This window comes from Neofelis nebulosa, chromosome 11, assembly GCF_028018385.1.
Source record: "Neofelis nebulosa isolate mNeoNeb1 chromosome 11, mNeoNeb1.pri, whole genome shotgun sequence".
Taxonomy (NCBI): Eukaryota; Metazoa; Chordata; class Mammalia; order Carnivora; family Felidae; genus Neofelis; species Neofelis nebulosa.
This window is the reverse complement of record NC_080792.1, coordinates 81,700,505-81,722,698: the sequence shown is the minus strand read 5'-3', so window position 1 is coordinate 81,722,698 and position 22,194 is coordinate 81,700,505. Positions and strand designations below refer to the sequence as shown.

The 22,194-nt window shown below is 48.6% G+C and overlaps 1 protein-coding gene across 4 annotated transcripts in view; it reads right to left on the bottom strand.

Annotated features, from left to right (window-relative positions):
- Positions 1 to 22,194, bottom strand: part of NOS1 (nitric oxide synthase 1) — a 182,522-nt gene that overhangs the window by 24,617 nt on the left and 135,711 nt on the right. For 3 of the 4 annotated variants that reach the window (XM_058691151.1, XM_058691153.1, XM_058691152.1), the window contains exons 8-18: positions 21,524 to 21,665; positions 19,410 to 19,549; positions 17,147 to 17,321; positions 13,900 to 14,001; positions 11,763 to 11,957; positions 11,241 to 11,326; positions 8,810 to 8,954; positions 7,409 to 7,513; positions 6,438 to 6,496; positions 5,385 to 5,486; positions 2,998 to 3,114 (exon numbers count right to left, since the gene is read on the bottom strand). In XM_058691151.1, the coding sequence (XP_058547134.1) occupies positions 2,998 to 3,114; positions 5,385 to 5,486; positions 6,438 to 6,496; positions 7,409 to 7,513; positions 8,810 to 8,954; positions 11,241 to 11,326; positions 11,763 to 11,957; positions 13,900 to 14,001; positions 17,147 to 17,321; positions 19,410 to 19,549; positions 21,524 to 21,665 (1,368 nt within the window). The remainder of the gene's footprint in view (positions 1 to 2,997; positions 3,115 to 5,384; positions 5,487 to 6,437; positions 6,497 to 7,408; positions 7,514 to 8,809; positions 8,955 to 11,240; positions 11,327 to 11,762; positions 11,958 to 13,899; positions 14,002 to 17,146; positions 17,322 to 19,409; positions 19,550 to 21,523; positions 21,666 to 22,194) is intronic. The other variant, XM_058691154.1, reaches the window with a different exon arrangement.

Genomic DNA, 22,194 nt, shown 5'->3' with positions numbered 1-22,194 from the left:
GGAGGGCTTGAATTCTACAAGGGACACAAGCAGATTAGTTTTAAGTACACAGGTAATGAAAACCATAACACAGAAGTCCTCAGGGACCTGCATTAACGAGATCAGAAGGCCTTGTCATTAGCACGTCAAATGTTCGCTGTGCGTTGACTAACTGGAATTAAAATAAAAACTTAAAAAAACCCACATCAAATGTTGGTGTGTAAACAGGTGCTTCTACAAGGGGATGGAAGATTTATAAAGATGCTGACTCCACCCCTTGCAATGTCTCTGACATTGATTTGCCTCACAAACCCTCTCTGCATAGGTACCACCAAGAAAACGTGGCTGCTTGAATCAGCGGGGGTCAGGTTAATGAGATTTTCCTCTCTGGGAAGGTGGGGTGGCCTTGACTGAGGTATGAGAAGGGGAGGGCTGTGTGTCAGATGGCCGCTCTTGCTAGTTCGCTGTCCGACTGACACTTGGTCCTGGCTGTGGGTCTTGACGTCACTGGGACAGAAGTGACAGGTTCACACAAGTGGGACGAGAACGCCCCACCCCACGTCTTTCCTAGCCTGGAGTTTTCTGCTGGAGACTGTCATCTCAGACAAGCCCAGGCGAGGATCTGTGTGAGCTATTCCATACTGTTTCTGCCTCTGCCTCCCAATCCGTTTGTTTAGAATGAAGGGGTCAGGCTGGCGAAAGATTGAGATGGGGGAAGCAGAGAGGAGGAGGGGAAGCTGGGAAGGGACTCCCATTCTCTCTGTCATTGGAGAATGCACTTGACATGGATCCGGGGGTCTCACGGGTCAGGTGAAGGTTAGCATGGGTTAACATCTGCTTCTTTTAATCCCACATGCATGCTTCCTCTCTGGGCCTCTTCTCCTCTCCTGCCCTTCTTTCCCTGGTTGTAGAGGCTTTCTAAAGAAAGTACATGGGATTAGGCAGTGTTTGCCCCCGCAGCCCCCCTCCCCCACCTGCCCGCTCATGCCCTTCCTGGAGGTGGGTTCCTCACCTTTTCCTCCAAGGGTGATGGTGTGACAGGAGAGCTGATAACTAGGAGTGGACTGGTTGGAGGGGGGCCAGGAACTTCCTTCCCAAGCCACGCCCCCCTTAACCTCGGCCCAGTGGAGACTGGAAATTCCCAGCACGAGTAATGGCTTTGTGGTTAAGCCGTTGTTCCTCAAACATGGGAAGTTTACGTTCACGACGTCACCATATGTGACCACGGCTGATACTATTATTTACTTATTACCGCTGTTTAGCTTGCTTTGAATTTGTCTTCACCACCTCATCAAAACCACTTGTGTTCACTAGCAGGTGGTTCGGGTAATTCATGCATTAATACGTTTCCCGATGCACCTAAAGACCTGCCTCCCAGTCATCTCCTAGACTCACGTTTCCATTATGACCTTCACCTTGAGGTTTCAAACTTCCCATTTTAAGCCTCCAAACCAGGAATTGGCAAACTTATTAGACATGGGGCCGGAGAGTAAATATTTTTAGGTTTCTAGGCCAAGAAACAAAATCGAAGCTGTTATGTGGATGCCTTCATAACAGAGAGAAAACAAATTCCTGCACGTTTTTATTGACGACATAAACATTAAAAAAATTATTATTACAGTTATTGAGGATGATTTTTTTAATAATATGTCTACCTATGAGACTGGGGTTCCTTGTTTGGGGGGGTGGGTGGCATTTTGCTTAATTGGGGTTCAACGGTAACGGTTTCTATCCTCAAGTGAATTGCCAATGTTCAAGTGCAAAAACCACTCCCAGCTCATGGGTTGTGTAAAAACATACAGTGGTCAGGCTGGATTGGGTCTCCAGGCTATAGCTTGCCAATGCCTGCTCTGAGTCGTGATAGATTCAACAAGAGAAAAACGGGTCCGGCTGTCAAAGCACAAAACCGGTGTTTCAATGTCAAACTAAAACAACGCACTGATGTCAAACCCCATAGAAAATAACACCAAGGGTGAACCCGGATGTACACTATGCACTTTGCGTGATGATGATGTGTTAGTGTAGGTTCATCAACCGTACCAATGGACCACTCTGGATGGAGACACTGCTGGTGGAAGAGGCTGTTTCTGTTGGGGGAGGAGATATATGGGAATTCTCTGTATCTTCCTCTAAGTGTTGTTGTGAACCTAAAACTACTTGGAAAAAATAAAGTCTATCACAACGTGCACTACTGGGCATAAGACTTCAATATCCAGGACCCCTCGTGATGTGTACCATCTACTGAGCACTGTCCTGAGCAGGTAGGAAAAGGTTCGGTTAGCAAAGGTCGGAAAGATTTGTGGCCAGGCCGGGATACTCAGTGGACATCAACCTTGTTTTCACAAACATCTGTGAAACCAGGGATCTGCAGTTTTCTTTCTTTCTAAATGCTCATTGGACCGCATTCCCAACTGCTGAAATATAAAATATCTGCCCGTATCCCATATAAAATGATCTTTTGGTATGTGACCACTGCCCTTTGGTAAACATGGGGTTAGGCCAGTATTTTTTGAATCAGACTGCACATTAGAGTCACTTGGGGAAATTAAACAACAAAAAAAAAAGGCAATACTTGCCCAATTCTAGACCAGTTACATCAGAATCTCTGGAAATGGGGCTTGATTATCAGTATATTGCAAACATCTCCAGATGATTTTGATGTGTGTCCCAGGTTGAGAGCCACTGGGGCAAGGCAGGGTGTCTCCAGAAGTTTCTATTAGGTGTAACATATCGTTGGGAAGGGCAGCTTACTGAGTAATTTCCAGGGATTAACATCCTTTGGCACAAATGATGTGCTGATGATGGGGTGAGATTTGGGTGATGGGGCTCTGACAGAGTGTGTATAGGAAGGGGTCTGGGTAGTGTGCTTTAATGGGGCGAGGGGAGTCCCCAGAGAGCTAGAGTGCAGCTGGTTATTCAAGAGACGGACAGGAATACAAGGGAGGAACCTTAAGCCCACCTTGCAACTAAATCCAGTTCCCCAAGATGGCTTCCCTGAGGCCCTTGACCCCTGCTCACCTCACGTTGGCCAGGGGTCCAGCACTCTCAAAGTTGTCTCTGAGGTCTGGCCCGTCGCCTGATGATTTATGGGAGTCAGAATACGAGGAAACACTATTGAATCGGACCTTGTAGCTCCTGCCAAAACAGAAGAGACCCTGTGAGCTCTGGCTTGGAACCTCCTCCTGAGGTCCTGTTTCAAGGACCTTCTCTTGCATGTTGGTTGAGACCATAACACTTCCATGGACTCTTCCAGAATGGATAAACTTACTCACCCACCACTAGAGCTAGCCATCTGCACATGACCCCGCTTGTATTTAAAGAGGTTTCCGACCATACTCAACTCAGGGATCTTGAGAGCCAGACAGCCAAAACGATTTAATTGGCAAAAAAGTCACGAATAGATCAGACCACCCCCTAACCATTAGAGAACGCTTCGTGGCTTCCCAAATTTTAACAAGCACAAGAATCATCTTGGGATGCTGTTAAAGTGCAGATTCTTTTTTTTTTTTTTAATTTTTTAAATGTTTATTTATTTTTGAGAGAGACAGAGCATGAGCGGGGGAGGGGCAGAGAGAGAGAGGGAGAGGGAGACACAGAATTTGAAGCAGGCTCCAGGCTCTGAGCTGTCAGCACAGAGCCGGATGAGGGACTCGAACCCATGTGCTGTAAGATCATGACCTGAGCCAAAGTCGGACGCTTAACCGACTGAGCCACCCAGGCGCCTCAGAAAGTGCAGATTGTGATTCAGCAGATCTGGGCAGGGCCTAAAGTTCTGCATTCTAACAAGCATCCAAGAGGCACCAATGCTGCTGATCCCCAGACCTCACTTCGAGTAGCCAGGAACTAACTGGTGATGTCCACTCTGGTATCTCTGTGTGGCTATTTAAAAAAAACTTTTTTTAATGTTTATTCATTTTTTGAGAGAGTGGGGGAGGGGCAGAGAGGGAGACACAGAATCCAAAGCAGGTTCTAGGCTCCGTGCTGACAACACAGAGCCCAAGGCGGGGCTCGAACCCACAAACTGTGAGATCATGACCTGAGCCGAAGTCGGATGCTTAAGCAACTGAGCCACCGGGCGCCCGCACATGTGGCTATTTAAAAGTAAAGTTAAATTGATTCAAAATAAATACAGTTAAAAATTCTGTTCCTTACTTGCACTGGCCACATGTCAAGTGCTCAAGGGCCACGTGTGGCTAGTGGCTGCCCTATCGGATGGCACAGACATAGAGCATTTAGAAAGTTTCATTGGATCGTGCTGGACAATTCCCATTCAATACTCTCTCTTCATCAAGTTATGGTCCTTGGATGTTTCAAGGATCTGGCACATTTCCCATTTGAAGTCAATGTGGAAAACGTTCCGCACTGAGACATGGCATAAAAAGAGATTGAATTCCTTATTAAACGATTTTGAAGGGGAAGGAAGATGTCACTGGAACTCAGACCTCCGCATGAGAGGCTCAGGAGCTTTGAGACCTCAAAAAAAGATCCAGTTTCCCCGTTTTCCTCTAAAAGTGGTAAGGTTTGTTCTCAGACAAGGCAAAAACAAAATAAAAACAAAAACAAAATCCCCAGACCAAAAAAACGAAACAGAACAACTCCCCCCAAAACAAGAGACCAAAACCAAAACACAACAGCTTAACAAATATGAGTGCAGAAGGCGAAAGAAAAAAAAAAGACACTGTGCATTCTGGCAGCAGGGTTTCTAAGCTGGATGTTCTTCAAAGTTTTTGTTCCAGCATCAGGAAAGTTCTAAATATATGTAAGTGTATTTTCTGCCCTAAAATAGTCTCACACTGAGTCACTTCTCCAAATAAGTCATGCAACATATCAGGGGGTGGCTGTGTTGTTAGTGTGGGAGGGATGGTTGATGGTTGTGGGTTTAAAATAACAGCACATGTATTTGTATGAGGTTTGAGGTTTTTCCAAATGCTTTCCTCTTTGTTTTTATCCTTTGATCCTCTCAACAAGTCCCAGAGGTGGTCAGGGCAGAGATGGGTTCTCCCCAATTGGCAGATGAGAAAGACTGAGGTCCAGAGAGGTCAAACGCCTTGCTCAAGTCTGCTTAGTGAGTTAGTGGCACAGCCCAGGTTAGAGTGCAGGTCTCCTTGATACCCAGAGGTGGCTTTGGATGCTCGGGCATCGGACATGTGTGCACATGTGCACAATCACACACGCCTTGCGCACACACGCCTGCATGCACATATGAACGCGGTATATACATGTGCACGAACACATGTGCACACATGCACATGTACACACACATGCACGCACACATGCACATAATGCATGCCTGCACACATACGCACGCATATGCACACGCACACGTATGCATGTGCACACACACGCACGCCTGCACACACATGCACACATGCACACACATACACACATGCACACACGCACTCTACCTCTGCTGGCTGTCACGGGCTGCAGCCAGACCATGGACTTCTGTGTCACCTTGGGGGAGGGGAGGCCCTTTACGGGGAAAGAAACGCAAGGGTTCCGGGTACCTAGAGGGGAGAATGGATGGTGCCCTCTCTCTCCCTGAAGGAGGGGGGAGGGGGAGCCTGTGACGGCCACCTGGGAAAGAAGGGCAGGGAGAGCGAGGACTAAGGTGCTCGTGGTCAAAGATGACCGATCACGAGGGATTCAGCTGTCCCTTGGATATGGAACGAATGTATGTGAGTTTGGCAACAGGTGCTCGGCTAAGAGAAACCCGGGAGAGGTTTTCCGCAGACCGCCGTCTCCAAACACCAGTCAGCTGTGGTGTCTGCTCTGCTCCACGCTGGAGGAGACGCCGTGTTGGCCTAATGGAAAGACAGCTCAACATGCACACGCCATATGTCGCCTACTTTAGGGGGGACTTACAGGCTTCGCAAGGGTGGTCATCATTACAGGTATTTGTCACCTTAGGAAATATCTTCAGAACCCAACCTGACACTGGGATGCAATTTCAGCATGAATGTCTTTTGGCTACAGGTTTTTTTTGTTTCATTTTTGCCTTATGAGGTACGTCATCTACTGAACTCAACCTCTACATGAGCTACAACTCCACCATAAGCGTCTGGTGGAAAAGTTTTAGGGAAAGGAGCTCACTTTTGCTGTTTTTGAATGTAGGTTTCCAAAGGGGAAAGATAATAAGAATTGGTATTTACATAGGGCTTCTAAGTTTTCATAAGACGCTTAGAGCTATTACATCTATTTTCTCCTTTGATTCTTACAAGAAGTTAAGGCAGGTATTTGTATGGACAAGGAAACTGAGACACGGGGCTGTGAAGTTACCAGAGAAGCCAAAATATCAGCCCCAGTGGACTCCAGACACCCACCAGCTAAAATTGCTCACAAAGGGGCTTTAGGTCACAAAACCCAGCCAGAACCCAAATGTGAACCCCAGATGCCAAAAGACAATCTTCAGTTACCCACAGAGTATGTCATGTGACCCTGGAGGGTCATTCACTTACTTCCTTTCCTCCTGCACGGAGTTGGGGTGCCTCATTTCCATCAAAGCACAGCCGAATTTCTGGAAGCCAAGAGAGGAGTAAAATGTGAAGCATGGGTCTATGAACCCAGAATAGGGTAGGGCACTGAGCATCTGGGGTCCTGGCCGGTAAAAGAGGAGCCTGATGCCTCTGGGGGCCAGGATGTTAGAGATGGTTAGGGGTTCAGGCTGGGCAGCAGATGTGCGTGAAAGGGCCAGCTGATAAAAGGGCTACAGTGTGTGGACCCCCAATTCCCAGCACACAAATCCCCACTGTGGCTTTCTCTTTACAAATTTTTTTTTAAATGTGAAATTTATTGTCAAATTGGTTTCCATACAACACCCAGTGCTCATCCCAACAGGTGCCCTCCTCAATGCCCATCACCCACCCCCCCGCCCTCCCACCCCCCCCCCATCAGCCCTCAGTTTATTCTCATTTTTTGAGTCTCTTATGGTTTGCCTCCCTCCCTGTCTAACTTTTTTCCCCCTTCCCCTCCCCCATGGTCTTCTGTTAAGTTTCGCAGGATCCACATAAGAGTGAAAACATACGGTATCTGTCTTTCTCTGTATGGCTTATTTCACTTAGCATCACACTCTCCAGTTCCATCCACGTTGCTACAAAGGGCCAGATTTCATTCTTTCTCATTGTCACGTAGTATTGACTCTACTTCTCTCATCTGGAGCAGGGGATGCCAAGCTCTTAATGGGAGCATCCATTCCAAAAGAAGTAGCTCACTAAGGCGACAGCATTGTCACTAAAGATTGGCTCATCAGTGGGCACCAATAGGCTGAGGTCTTGGAATTGTCCCAAATCTTTGTGAACTTGGATCCAAATCCAAGTCGTGGGCTTTGAGGCTCTGGGAGGATTTGCTAACTGAACGGCAGGTGTAACTGAGGCCCCTCCTTCTTCCCCCTGATGGGGAACATGCTAGAACAGGTGAAAGCTCGTCTTACCTCCCCATTCTCCGGGGGGTCGCCATTGCCAAAAGTGCTGGTAACCACTAGGACCAGAGTTTCATGTTCCAGGTGTACAATGTCATATTCTTCCATGGACATCACCTAGGTGGGTGAGGGGGAAGGGATGGTGGGGAGAGAGGAAGTGAGGTGGTGACAAGGAGAAGAGGTAAGAGAGAACAAAAAGTGAAGGAGAAGAAGAGAGAGGAAAAAGATGAGTCACCTTGAGCCATCTCCTTTGGAAGAAGAACCAAAAGTTCTGGGTGTCACTATTTCAATGGGCTCAAGTGGGTAGCACGAAAAGCTTTTTGGTAGTGTGGGACCTTTCTAAAGTCACAGTGGCCTAAAGGACCACAAAGAACCTGGGGCAATGGTGGAAGGGGTTGGCTGCTAATAGAGACAGATCTTGATTGAGATCGTTGGGCTTCTTATAACCAACTGATCCGGGAATCTTCTTGACCACTTTTAGGCTGGGAATGGCCCAGCTGGATCTGACCAGGTCTGCCCAGTCTCCTTGCTAATCCTCCCTCCAGCAGTATGGGGCCTGGGCCAAGTAAGTCCGAGATCCCTGCCTTAAGGAAGATTATTGCTCTCTATCTTAGCATCTCTTGGGCCACATTTCTCCAAGTAGGTTCTAGGGAAGCCCAGTCTTCCGAGAGGCTCCTTAAAAACAAGTGAGCCATGCACAAACATGTTTATATTCTATCCCCTTCTCATTGGGAGATTAGAATACAGCTGACCTAAAACAACATGGGTTTGAATTGTGTGTGTCCACTTATACGTGGATTTTTTCCGATAAATACAGTACTGTCAATGCATTTTCTCTTCCTTATGGTTTTTTAATAACATTTTCCTTTCTCTAGCTTACTTCATTGTAAGAATATGGTAATAATACATGTAACATACAAAACATGTCAATCAACTGTTCATGTTATCAGTAAGGCTTCTGGTCAACAATAGGCTATTGGTAGTTAAGTTTTTGAGAGTCAAAAGATGCATGTGGATTTTCAGTGCCCCTAACCCCGATGTTTTTCAAGGGTCAGCCATACAGACTTGCAAATTCAAGCCTCCAAGAAGTCATTCAGCAAAGAAACCCACTGAACTGTGTTTAATGCAGAGCTTCCCAAGCTGACCCCAGAAAGTTTTTTTTTTCATAAACCCTCTAAGATTTTGCTCTGGGATGGGGTTTCATTTTGTGGACTCCTAGACTCCTAGAAGGTCATGGGAAGAGAGGACATCAAAGTCCCCTGAAATTTAGGTGGATGTGCATATGTGTGTTGATGGCTACCCCGGGATGTGCTGTCATCCATTCTCAAAGGTTTTTCTCTGTTGACTCCACTCTCTCCCCTTCCAACTATACATACCACGGGGGCCAGGGAGCTGGCGCTTCCCCCTACTCACCTTGGCATCAAAGGCATGTTTGAAGATCTCACACAAGGTTTTAGCATAGGCCTGCGACTTGCCCGTCTCTGTGGCATAAAGGATGGTCGCCTTGACCCTCTTGGCCATTGCCTGCCCCATAAGCTTGGCTGAGAACTTGACGGCTCTGGAGAGAAAAGAATGGAGAGGAAAATGGGAAATGTAGAAAAAAGGGAAGATGCTAGGCTGGGACTTTGGGGCCAGAACCATGATCCTCGAAATGTAATGAGAGAGAACTTACTCTCTTGATCTCTGATGGTTTTAGGGACACTAGAAGCCCAAGTTTAAAACCATGGTTGGTTTTGTTAGTTTGTTGCTTGGTTGTCCAAACCTAGTCTTGAGAACCTTGGTTTGCCAAGCATTGCCCCCGAAGACAATCATTCATTCATTCATTCATTTGTTCATTAATTAAACATTTGTTGAGTGCAGAACATCTGCTAGGTATAGTTATAGGAGCTAAAGAACATAAAAAAGTAGGTGTCACGGGGCTTACATTTGTGTGTGTGTGTGTGTGTGTGAAAGAGAGAGAGAGAGAGAGAGAATCACTAATAAATCACCAGGCATTGAATTAGAAGGAAATTTAAAGGTTTATAGATCCACAAAGGAAGGACTAGTCTGGTTTAGTCAGGCTTGCATATTCAGAGTCTCGCACAGAGTCTGATATCTAATAGGCGCTAAATAAATATCAAAAGAAGGGATGATTTTTAAAGATGCTGCTACCACCGGAACCCTGGGGAGTTGAAATATCAAGTCGAGGCTCTTTCTTGCTAAATGGAGAATTCAGAGCCAGTGTTCCTTTCTTCCCATCCACCAGGGCACCGGGTTGGCAGACAGGCAGTGGCTCGGGAATGGCTGGGCTCACCTTCTGAGCCAGCATCCTGGCTCTATTAGGAACCTCAGAGTAGACAAATCGCTAATTACCCCCACCTGGGGATTATTGATGGTAAATTAATCATTTTTTAGAATCAGGGAAACCACCCACATTGCAGGGGGAGAAACAGAAAAGAATAAAAGGTGCCTGGAGGGTTCCCTTTGAATGACTGGAGCATAAAAAAGCATCTATAATTAACTCCCATTGTTTCTACCCCTCACTTAATAGTGCAATTAATGTTTTAGATTTCTTCTTCCCTTCTCCCAGAAACAGTTGAACGGAACTGAAGCCAAAGGCTGCTCTCCCTGACAATATCTGTGATTCTCTTGTTAGGAAAGAGTGGCTGCTGATGTGTTCTCTTTTGGCTGGGAGATGGGGTTAGGTGGAAGGAGGGAGAAAGGAGGGAGAGAGGGAGACAGGTGCTCTGGGCCATAGGAATGGAGCCAGGACCTGGGTTTGAGTCCCTGTGGGATCCACAGCCCTCGCTTCTGGGATCTGTGGCCTGCATGGCACCTGTTGTACATCTAGGGATTGTATCCAGAGAGTTCTGGACCCAAGAGGGCCGATGGAGGAGCAGCTCAGTGCATGCCTAGCTTCTGTGCCAGCAGTTTAACTCCAGACAGGGGTCTCTGCTGAAGGGGCCAGTGGAATTCGCTTTCTTTAGGAGAAGGCTGGCATCCCCATTCGATCATCTCGGTCAGCCCCACCTCACTTGTCAGAGGGTCCTTTGGCTGGCCACACATTCTTCAGGCCTATTACTCTTCAGTGGCCTTGGCCCATAAGACCCTTCCCTCTTCTCCTTTGCTCAGCTTAGTCTATTCATCTCATTCTTCAGCCCAATTGTCATCTTCTGAAGGAAGCCCTCTCTGACATCCCAAACTGGGTTCGGTCTATTTACGGCACCACGAAACCATTCCTCGATGGCGCACTGTATTTGTGTGATTCTTGGACAAGTGAATGGCTTTGAGCTTTGACAAGAACATCATTTAACTGGCTTATCAGGCATTGCTGGAGCCTAGCACAGTGCCTGGCACAGAAGAGGCACTCGGTATTCACTTGTTGGCCAAATGAATGAATGAATGACTGAAGGAGCGATGTTAGAGTTCAGCCCTGAGAGAGAGAGAGCCCTCCCGGGTTGGTTTGTACCAGCTCCTCCCTCCTCTGGGTTCAGTGACTTCCTGTTAGCAGCTTGAAATTGGCCATGGGGGGAGTATTTACACCCTGGAAATGGACAAATGTTACACATCTGTTGTTGTTGTTATTATTATTATTATTAGAACAGCTGGTTTATCAAAATGCCATTGCCTCTAAGACAAGAATTTAGGAAACAGAGGTGAGGAAAGTGAGGTTGGGAAGGAAAAAAGGTTGGCGCAACATCCATATCTCAGGCCCTCAGGCACAGAAGGCACGAGGTGGTCAGAGAAAATGGAGAACTCACATCGCACAAAAGGTCAGAGGCATAGGCATCTGCCCAGCCTCCTTCTCTGGGGCTCTCCGAGTTTGGAGGCACCTCCAGTCCCCACCTATTTCCAGGAGACTTACTCTGCCAGCTTCTTGAAGCCGATGGCTCGCCGCTTTGTGGGGGTTCCATTGGTGCCTTTCCAGACGTGGGTGTTCCAAGGCTCAGGCTGGGAAGAGAGGACGATGGTCACTGCAGTGAGCAAATCTGGCTCCTCTTGGGAGAGGCTCGGGACTCCCTGGGTACTTGTGGCTGCCCAGCTATGCCCAACCCTCAGCCCCTGAAGGGAGGAGATCTGCCGGCAGTGACCACAGCGGTCCTTGCCCCGAGTGGCCGGTCCAGTCTGCCTGTGTTGTCCTGCTAGACCTTCTCACTCAGCCCTTGGTCCCTCTGCAGCCCTCTCCTGGGGACCCCTGACTACTCCCTTTGTCTCCATTAGTGTTCTGGCTAGGGCCGCGCTGTCCAATATGGTAGCCGCTAGCCACGTGGACTATGGAGCACTTGAGCGTCCGCAGAGGAAGTCTGAGTTGAGACACGCTCGGAGCTAAACATGCATATACCAGGTATTGGAGACTTAGCACAAAAGAGGCCGGAAGGGGCGGGACCTGGTATTCGAAGGACGGGGTGAGTCGGTAGTTGAGCATCTCCTGGTGGAAGACAGGGGTGACACTGCCAGACATGGGGGGCACAATCCACACCCAGTCGGCGGGGCAGCCCCCCCGGCAGCGGTATTCATTCTCCATGTGCTTGATGAAGGACTCGGTGGCAGAGTGGTGGTCAACGATGGTCACTTTGTCACTCTGCAGGAGGAGAGGGGGCACAGTCAGGCGGGAGGGGAGCTGGGGTATTTCTGGGACTCCCTTCTCCACGGGGAGCGCTTCCCAAAGGGTGGTCCTGGAGATGCTGCGAGGCCTTGTGAGCTGATTCTCTGAATCTCTCTTTCACTCACATCCAGGGAAGAGTCTCCTTTTGACGCTAATACACCTTTTAATACCTCTCTTGCCAATTTTCCTCTCTCCTTTCTCCCTCCCTCCCTTTTTTTTTTTTTAAATAAGAGAGAGGAACCTCAGGCAGCATTTAGCTAGAATTTGACAACTCTGTGTTGTTTTCCTTCTGTTTATTTGCTGATTAATTTAATATTATAATTACCTTCTATTTATGGCAACCGATACTCTCCATTTATGGCAGTGATACAGAATCCTCTTAAAGTGAAGAATTTTAAGTATTAAGGATGGGTTTATTTATCCATTTATTTAGTTTTTGAGAGAGAGAGAGAGAGAGGGCGCAAGTGAGCAAGGGGGAAGACAGAGAGAGAGAGAGAATCCCAGAAGGGGCAGAGGAAGAGAGAGAGAGAGATGGAGGGATGAAGGGAGGGAGGGAGGGAGGGGAGGGGAAGAGAGAGAGAGAGAGAGAGAGGGCTCACCTGAAGTGGGGCTCGTGTTCACCCGATGTGGGACTCGAACTCACTAACCGTGAGATCATAACCTGAGCCGAAGTCAGATGCCTTAAAGACTGAGCCACCCAGGCGCCCCAAGGATGGGTTTATTAACACCACGAGGCAGAAATCGCAATAGAGGTGGGTAGACTGCAAATCTGGATAACCGGCCCCGGGGCCCCCTCTGGTGGGCCGGTCTGGATTCCCACCGTGTGTAAACAGTGCTTCCCCTCTCTGCCCACTTTCCGTCCTCAGCCACTCATCCTGCTCACATCCCTGCTGTCTCAAGCCCACTGAACCACACTCCATCCTCCTCAACGTCTCCCGAGGCCTCACTCGCCCATGGCCGAGAGAGAGGAGAGGGGGCTTGCTTCCGTCTCAGGCCAGCTCAGCCTGTCTCTTCCCTGGGATATTCCTCAGCGTATCCATTCTCCCTGCTCCTGACCTGGGGGCCTGCAGTTCACATTCGTGTGCACCGATGACGTGATGCGTTCATTCTCTGTGTGCCTTCCGTGCGTGTCTGGGAGGGTCTAGCTTCCCAGACTCAGCCCCCAGAGGATAGAGCTGAGCTCTGTTAACAGAGCGTGAGCTCTACTCTGCAGTCGACAGGTTTGCCCAGGAGAACGCCAGCTTACGCCCATCACCCTGGCATTATTATCAGCAGTGTCTTCCTTTTGCCCTCAAAAGGATCATGGTTTGGGGCACCCGGGCGGTCAGTCAACTAAGCGTCCAACTCTTGATTACGGCTCAGATCATGATCTCACGGTTCATGAGTTCGGGCCCTGCGTTGGGTTTCTCTCTCTCTCCCTCTCTCCCTCTCTGCCCCTCCCCTGCTTGCATGCATGCTCTCTCTCTCTCTCTCTCTCTCAAAATAAATAAACTAAACTTAAAAACGAGTATCATGGTTTAGATGATAAATTCTAAACTCATCCTACATAATATCATTTACCACAGCGCCACGCATTGAGAAGCCTGTGCGTGTCTGGTTAATGAGGATGAGTACTTGTGTCTGTTGTGTGATAGTCTGAACCCCGAAGAGGTGGGCAGGACACAAAGGAGGCGGCCTGCCAGCCCAACTGTCATCCATCATAAGCAACAGGTCACAGCTCCCCTCCCCCACCTATTACCGCTTCCTCCAATGGTCCCCACCCAAGATCCAAAATGGAGATTAGGTGTACGTGATGGGAAGTGGACCTCGTTGGTGCCACCAACCCCCCCCCCCCCCCCCAGGAGCCAGGTCTCACGACCATCTGCTCCACACCTTGGAGGCGTTTTAGTTCCCCTCCGGGACGTGTGTGCTGTGCTACCTGGAAGCTGTAGAGAACAGCAATGTTGATTTCCACCAGTGCTTGGTCCTTCCACAGGGAGGACGTCTTCCTCATGTCCAAGTTCATGTTCTTGGCCACTTCCTGGAAGAGGAAGGAAACACAGACTCAGGCTGGGGCACCCGTGGAGAGACAGGGCTAGCTAGTGGTCACTGATGAATTTCTTAATGAATTAGTCAACTCACTGCCGGACTGATGAACTCATTCAAAAGATTTTTTTTTTTTTTTTTAATGGAGAACCGACTAGTAGCAGGAAACTAGAGAGATGTGGACAGCCCTTTTATTTCTGAGTTTCCTTTCTTTCTTTTTTATGTATTATTTTATTTTATTTGAACTTTTTTAATGTTTATTTTTGAGAGAGAGAGAGAGACAGACAGACAGAATATAAGTGGAGGAGGGGCAGAGAGAGAGGGGGAGACGCAGCATCCAAAGCAGGCTCCAGGCTCCGAGCTGGCAGCACAGAGCCCAACGTGGGACTCGGAACTCATGAACCGCGAAATCGTGACCTGAGCCGAAGTAGGATGTTTGACTGAGCCACCCAGCCACCCCTCTGAGTTTACTGTCTAGTGGGGGAGAGAGACATTTACTATTTAGGGAGAAAATAAGACAAGGATATGAGATGAAGAGGAATACGGGGGCCGGATTTAGCCAGGACAGTCAGGGAGGACCGACTGTGGAGGTGGCATACCAGGTGGGACCAAAATAATGAGAAGCAAGACATCTTCAGATCTACGGAGGAAGGTTGTAGACAGAGAGGACAGTATGTGCAAAGACCCTGTGGTGGGATCAGGCTTCCACCATCTGAGATACAGAAAGAAGGCTGGTGTATTGAGGGGTGGGTAGTGAGCCAGGGGAGTTGGTGGGAGATAAAGGCAGGACTGGATCGTGCAGGATCTGGGATGAGCCCAGGAGTCAAGATTTTATTCCCAATATTGTAGCATGGAAAGAGTCTTCGGAGGGTTTTAAGCAGAAGAGTGGGTCTGAGAGTGACATCATCTGCCTTCTAGAAGGAAAAGCTTTCCACTGATCCTGCTCCACGCCTGGAGTCCAGATCATGGGCGCTTTGACCTCAGGCGGACACCTGTCTGACTCCATCTAACAGATGAGGAAACTGAGGCTCAGAGAGGTCCAGAGAGCCAGCTGGCCTCAGAGCCGGAGCCCAGGCAGACGCATAACGTCCAAGGACCCGAGAGCTGCCGCCATAGCCGGCCGACTCCTTTGGCAAAACTATTGGAAAAAAAACAAAACAAAAACCTCCTGACATTTATGTTACGACTCAGGAACTGATGTCAGGAGTGGGAAACACCCAAGAGCAAATTCATTAATTAGAGCCTTGCTGTTCCTTCCTCTGTCAATTCCAGTCACTTGTGGGAGCCCAGGTCTCATTACGGGGCTGGCACACGACAGTTTCTCAGGTCTGGGTAAACTGCTTCCCAGCCCTGCTCTCAACATTCGTACATAACAGCCGTCGGGCCTGGAGGGCTGGAGTGGGAGAGGATCTCATCTGAGTTACTCGGGAACAACTCTCTGCAATCAAAATGTAAGCAGGAATCATGAAAAGCAGATCTCATATTAATTCATTCTTTGAGGCCGAGGCGTTAGGTTCCTCTGTGGTCCTTTGATAGTGACACACACACACACACACACACACACACACACAAAGAACGAAATTCGCTGCTTTACATAAATACATTAAAAACTCGAGTAATTTTGTGAGAGAGGAAAGCATGTGTAGCCATTATGCTGAGACTGTTACGTCTACAGCATTCTTTTGCTTAAAAGAATGGAAAGCATTTGCAGGAAAAAAAAAAAAAAAAGATTATGTGATTTTTAAAAATCCCCAAATGTGACTTGAGGCACATCTATGGAAATTGCCTGAAATGTCTCTTCCTTTCCTGCCAGGAGGTTGTACAGATCAGTGGCTGCCCTCTAGAATCTTCTGGGGAGCTCTGAAAAATGCTGGTATCGAGGCCCCATCCTTGAGCAACGATATCTGAATCCCGGCAATAATGAAGTTCCCTAGGTGACTCTGGTGTGTGGCAAGGCTAAGGACCCTGGGCTTCGATTTCCAAGCTAATACCTATGGAATTTTTAAAAAACGTTGAGACACAGTTGGCATACAACGTTGTGTGAGTTTAAGGGGTACAAATTTGAGGTGTTGGTTTGATACATTCATGTGTTGCAATATGATTACCACTGCGAGCTAACACCTCTGTCATGTCACATAATTATTATTTCTTTTTCTGTGGTGGGAACAATTAAGATCTAGTCTCTTAGCAACTTTGAAGTGTACAATTCAGTGGATTGTGGATTATAATTACCCTTCTGTGCCTTAGATTTCCAGAATTTACTTATCTTTACGCTGCAAGATTGTACTCTTAAACACCTCCTCCCTAACTCCCCCTCCCCCCCCACCCCCCCAGCTCCCGGTGACCAGCGTTCAATTCTCTTTTTTATGAGTCTGGCTTTTTTAGATTCCACATATGAGCGGTATGTATCATATAGTATTTGTCTCTGTCTGACTTAACCCACTTTAGCGTAATGTCTTCAAGGTCCATCCACATGAACGCCCGTGGATTTTAACCACATAAACCTAATTAATGCTTGATTCCGAGTTCTTTAAAAAAACGTTTTAACGTGTATTCATTTTTGAGAGACACAGCGTGAGTGGGGGAGGGGCAGACAGAGGGAGACACAGAATCGGAAACAGGCTCCAGGCTCCGAGCCGTCAGCCCAGAGCCTGACGTGGGGCTCGAACTCACGGACCGCGAGATCGTGACCTGGCTGAAGTCGGCTTAACCGACTGCGCCACCCAGGCGCCCCCGTTTTCAAACCCTTCTAACAAGAGGCCGTGTAGCCGGGTGGTTATGAACTTGGACCTTAAAGCCCGACGGGGTTCATTTCCCAGCTCTGCCACCGTGTGACTTTGAGCTTGTCACTTTAACCCTCCCAAAGGCCTCAGCGTCCTCATCTGCGAAATGGGGGTTATCATACCTGGAGGTTGTGCTGAGATTAACTGAGCACACACATACAAGGTGCCTGGAACAGTGTCTGCCCACAGGACATGCGCTGTTCACGCTGTGGATGCCCTAGAATTGCCAGGGGCTCCACCGAGGTTGCGGAAGTTTCCAAGTTTCCAAGCCCCAAAGCTCAGCTGTGGGGAAGGACTGTGGGGCCCACGCCCTCTGCCCTCTGCTGGCGCATCGCGATGGCCGGGGAGGGACCTCACCTCCAGGATGTTGTATCGAGAGTTGTCACAATAGTCGCGGACGCCAATCTCTGTGCCCATGTACCAGCCGCTGAAGGGACAGGCGGTGAACTCCAGGCCGCCAATCTCCAGCAGCATGTTGGACACAGCGGGGAGGCCATACCACTTCAGGCCCAGATCCTTGAACCACTCAAACCTGTGGAGAGCGACACAGCCCCGCTCACCATGGGGCGGGAGTCTCTCAGGCAGACATGTGGGCGGGACAGCCTTGGTCTGGGGATGTGGAAATGCCAGCAACCTCCCGGGACTTGCTGTGTCAGAACCGGACTCCTGGGCTCTGCTTTAGACCTGTGGGATCACAGGCTCCACGGCTGGGTCTGATATTACGCATTTTAAACATGTTTCCCAGGTGATTTGGGTGAACATCCAGGCCTGGGAACCAGTGCGCCAGGCTGCTGTTCCTCTCCCGAACCCACCCTGAAAGTTAATCCAGGAGAAAAGGGAGTCTTGCCGAATTCCTTCCTACCTCAGGGCCTTTGCATGGCAGTCCCTTCTTCCTGGGATCTTCTCTCTTCCTTCTGTGTCTGTCCAGCCCTTACCCAAACTTAAATTGTCAGCTAAAATGTTGCTTACTCTTGGAAGCCCTTCTCTGATGCCCAGTTTAGGTTGGGTCGGGCAACTTTGTCCCTCTGGGCATCATAAAATTTCTTTTGCAGCACTTTATTGGAATTAAGTGGTTATTTGGGTAACAGGACGTGCAAATTCTTCTCCTTGAGATCAAAAGTGTCATGGAGGCAGAAACGAAGTCAGCTACAATGGCCGGCCCAGAGCAGGAATAATAAACCATGTTGAATGAGCGAATGAGTAAGTGAATGCATTAATGAATGTAGGCCAGGCTTCATCAGGGAGACTGGGTGAGTTCCCAGATATTGGGCAGTGTCATGAGCCTCAGGGCACTTGCTTCCTCCCCAGGGCTGGGGCTAGGGTGAAATAAATAAGGCACTAGCCCTGGATGCAAAGTTTAAGGGTGCACCAACAAAACGAGGAATTGAGTCTAATGCTACTTTTTATTCACATTATATTCTAAATTAACTCAACGTTTTTCAAAAAATCAAAATTAATGGAAAAAAAAATCCATCATGAGGGATGCCTGGGTGGCTCAGTTGGATGGGCATCTGAGTTCGGCTCAGGTCATGATCTCATGGCTCGTGAGTTCGAGCCCGGCGTCAGGCTCTGTGCTGACGGCTCGGAGCCTGGAGCCTGCTTTGGATTCTGTGCCTCCCTCTCTCTCTGCCCCTCCCCTGCTCACACACTGTCTTTCTCTCCCTCAAAAATAAATAAACGTTAAAAAAAATCCATAGCAAACAAAATATCCCAAATTTAAATAAAGACGGGTCTCACCTTGCACATGCATAACTTACCTTGCTTGCTTCACCTGAATCTCAGCCCTGAACTGGATCCTGTCTTTATTTGAAATTTTCAGATAAAAAAATTTAAATTTGGATCCAATTTTTGATATAGAAATTCATTTTGATAAGTATATTACATTAAAATAATGTTTATCTTGATTATTGAGCTTTGGGGCACCTCTCCCTTACCCTGCCCCTCGATTTTGCCTCCACTAAGGATCTCCTTCACTCTCAAAGCGTGTTTTGTTTTTAATTTTTTTTTAACATTTATTCATTTTTGAGAGACAGAAAGAGAGCATGAGTGGGGGAGGGGCAGAGAGAGAGGGAGACACAGAATCCGAAGCGGGCTCCGGGCTCCGAGCTGTCAGCACAGAGCCCGACGCGGGGCTCGAACCCACGAGCCGTGAGATCATGACCTGAGCCAATGTCAGACGCTCAACCGACTGAGCCACCCAGGGGCCCCCCAAAGTGTGGGTTTTGCTGGTGCGGCTGGCGCAGCCCTTGTAGTTCCTTCCTGGCTCCAAATTCCTTTTGGACTTGACCCACATCAGGTCACACAGTTCTAGTGCTCACAACAAGACAAGAGGTGTTTCTGCTTTTCTACCCATACGGCTGGAAAAAGGGCAAGTTCTGGTTGATTGCTTAGGAGCAGGGGGAGGAGCGAGATTCTGATTCAGAAGAGATGGTGCCCCCTGGCTGGTCCAGGAGGATTTGCTCATTCCTGGGGAGGCCCACTCTGCCCAGGCCCAGGAAGGAACCAAGGCCCCCTTTCAGCCTCTGTCTGGGCTGGAGGGAGAGTCAGGGGGTTAGGGGGCCAGGGGGAGGCACTGGGTGAATCCTCCCACCCTCACCCACCCCATGCCAGTCCCTCTTACCTGGGGTGCCTGATGGGCACTTCCAACACCAGCTCTGGGGGGATCTGGAAGAGCTCGGGATCGTTGCCGTTGGCCTGGAGCAGGAGTGGAAGGATATCGAAGCGGCCTCTTGGGGGTTTCCAGCCCTGCTGCACACAGATCTGCAACCAGAAGCGGCCAGGTCACACCACGGCCACCGCCGACCTGTCCCCAGACCCTCCAGGTGCTATGGCAATGGGGGGGAGGGGCAGAGATCCCAACGCAAGCCTGCTGACAGCACCTTTCTCTGGAGGCTCTGGGCCACGCCATCTCCTCTATAAAGTTCTGACAACACACGTCTGTGTGACGTCTCCCCGTCCACAGGACAGAAGGCAAATCTGTCCTCCTGCACTGTGCTTTGTTATGTTTTCTGAGTTTTTCTTGTGGCCCGGGGACTCCCGGAGGATAAGAGCTGAATCTGATTGTTGTGTCTGTAACGCCCTCGAGCACAGGGTCTGGCATGTCCTACGAAATCGCTCTGGAACTGTTTGCATTGAGCACCCTGAGAGATAGAGAAAACCTATCATATTTGAGGAGGGCAGAATGATCAGAATTTGTGCATAAATGCATCTGTTAGAGCAGCTGTCCAATCAAAACATAAAGCAAGCCACATAGGTAATTAACACATTCTTCTAGTAGCCACATTAGAAAAAGTAAACAAAAGTCCAAACAAAAATCAGGTGAAATAATTTAAATAGTATATTCATCTTAATAATATTTCAACAATTTCAAAGCGTCAACACTATTTGATTATTAGTTACTAATCATCATAATTATAATATTTATTAGATTAATAATATCAACTTATTAGTATTGAATTAAAGTATTGCTATCCATATATGAATATATTTGACATTAAAGTTAAATATGAAATATATTCATCCAACAAATGTGTCAAATATACACTGTGTAATATACAATTAAGTGTATTAATCATCATTAATTTGTTAATGATAAATGATTAAATACGTTATTAATATTACCATAATAAAGATATTTAACATTAACATAAAGTTTAATATAGTTATTAACTCAATAGGTGTATTAACTATTAATAACTATAATAGATTAGCCTACCGTTATCTATAATATTATTTCAATAGGTAACTGAGATAAAAATTATTAATGAGGTGGTTCCTACTCTCTGTTTTGTTCTCAGTCTTTGAGACCCGGTGTGTGGTTTGCACTTAGCTTAGGACGCACCTCCATTTGGACTCACCACACTTCCAGGGCTCACTAGCCACATGTGGCCAGCGGCTGCCACGCTGGCCAGGGCAGAGTGAGAGGGTTTCGAAAGATACGGTCATGTGGTTATGTTTGGGGTGATTCTTTCTGCTGTGTTAGTAGAAAGAGGAAGCTCGAAATCAGGGGCTTAGGCAAGCATGTGCAGTCAGCGAGGTTTCTGGAGACAGAAGGGAAGGAGGGGGCTGTGGCATTTATGTTCTGGTGGCCATGAAGACAAGGTCAGCCAACTATGCAGTTAGCGCTCAGCCAAGTGGAGCCGCGAGTCTGGCCGAGTCTAAACCGGCACAGGTGCGACTCCTGGTCGCCCTGGTTACAGCCCCTTCTTCGCGGTAATAACATTTTAATAAGAAAAGCCGCATGCGAATGAAGTCGGCAGCCAGGGAGTGGAGCAGGGCTTGGTCTGGCCAGCTCAGTCCTGAAGAAGGTACTGGGGTGGCGTTTGAGGAAAGAACAGAGAAGAACCTCGGCCAGGGATGAGTGAGCGATCAGGAAAAGGGGTGCCGGGCTGTGTGCCTGAGATCATTCTAGGCAGGGGTCTGCCCGTGGCGTCTCCCTCGGGCACAGACGCCGGAAGCTACCGTGGCTAACCTGTGCTACCCGTCTGCGTCGCCACTGAATGGGGAGGTGGTGGTGACAACAGCTCCTATCATGAGGGTCGGGTGAGGTAATGGATGGAAACGACCAAATGACCAGCTGTAAGGGAACCAGCTGGACTGGGGGCCGCCCAAAGGAGCAGGGGGTCTGCAGAGGAGCGGTACCCCACTGGCTGCTTTCCCTATGATGATAACAGGAAACGAAGAAAAGCCTATTGAAGACAGTTTGGGGGACTGGGCAGGGTGGGAGGCACACACCTCTGTGAATTCCACATTGGCTGGGTCCCCCAGGATGGAGCCATCAGGCTGCTTGTAGCCGGCATAGCGGATGAGCTGAGAGTTCCAGACTCGGAAATCGTGCTTGCCGTCCATCCTCTGGGGGAATATGGTGATGGCGGATCTGTGGTGGAGAGAGGGAGACGTGGTATCGGGGCAGGGCTTGCACCTTGTGGACGTACTGCAAAGGGCGCCATCCAGGCCACCCACAGAGGCTCAGGGTGGATCACCTCTGTGCCAAGGTCCCCAAGGGCCCATGGAGCCGCTGTTGCAAGGGAGGGACCGTGCCCTGTCCCTCCACTGGACCATTGGTCTGAGGAAGGGTGGAATATGGGAGGCCCCACGCTAGCTCGCTTAAGAGTGGAGAATGCTGCTCTAACTGGAGTCTCTGAAACACCCTTGACTTGGGCCAGCTTTCCAGGGGTTCTTGGGTAGCCGGTAATCTCCAGGGAAACAACGGGGGGCCCTCTTTCCCCACAAAGAGTGAATACCACTGATTCCAACTTCCACTTTAAAAATAAATTTTTTTTTTATCTCATTTATTTTTGAGAGGGAGAGAGAGACAGAGAGAGACAGAGTGAGAGTAGGGGAGGAACAGAGAGAGAGGGAGACACAGAATCGGAAGCAGGCTCCAGGTTCCGAGCCGTCAGCCC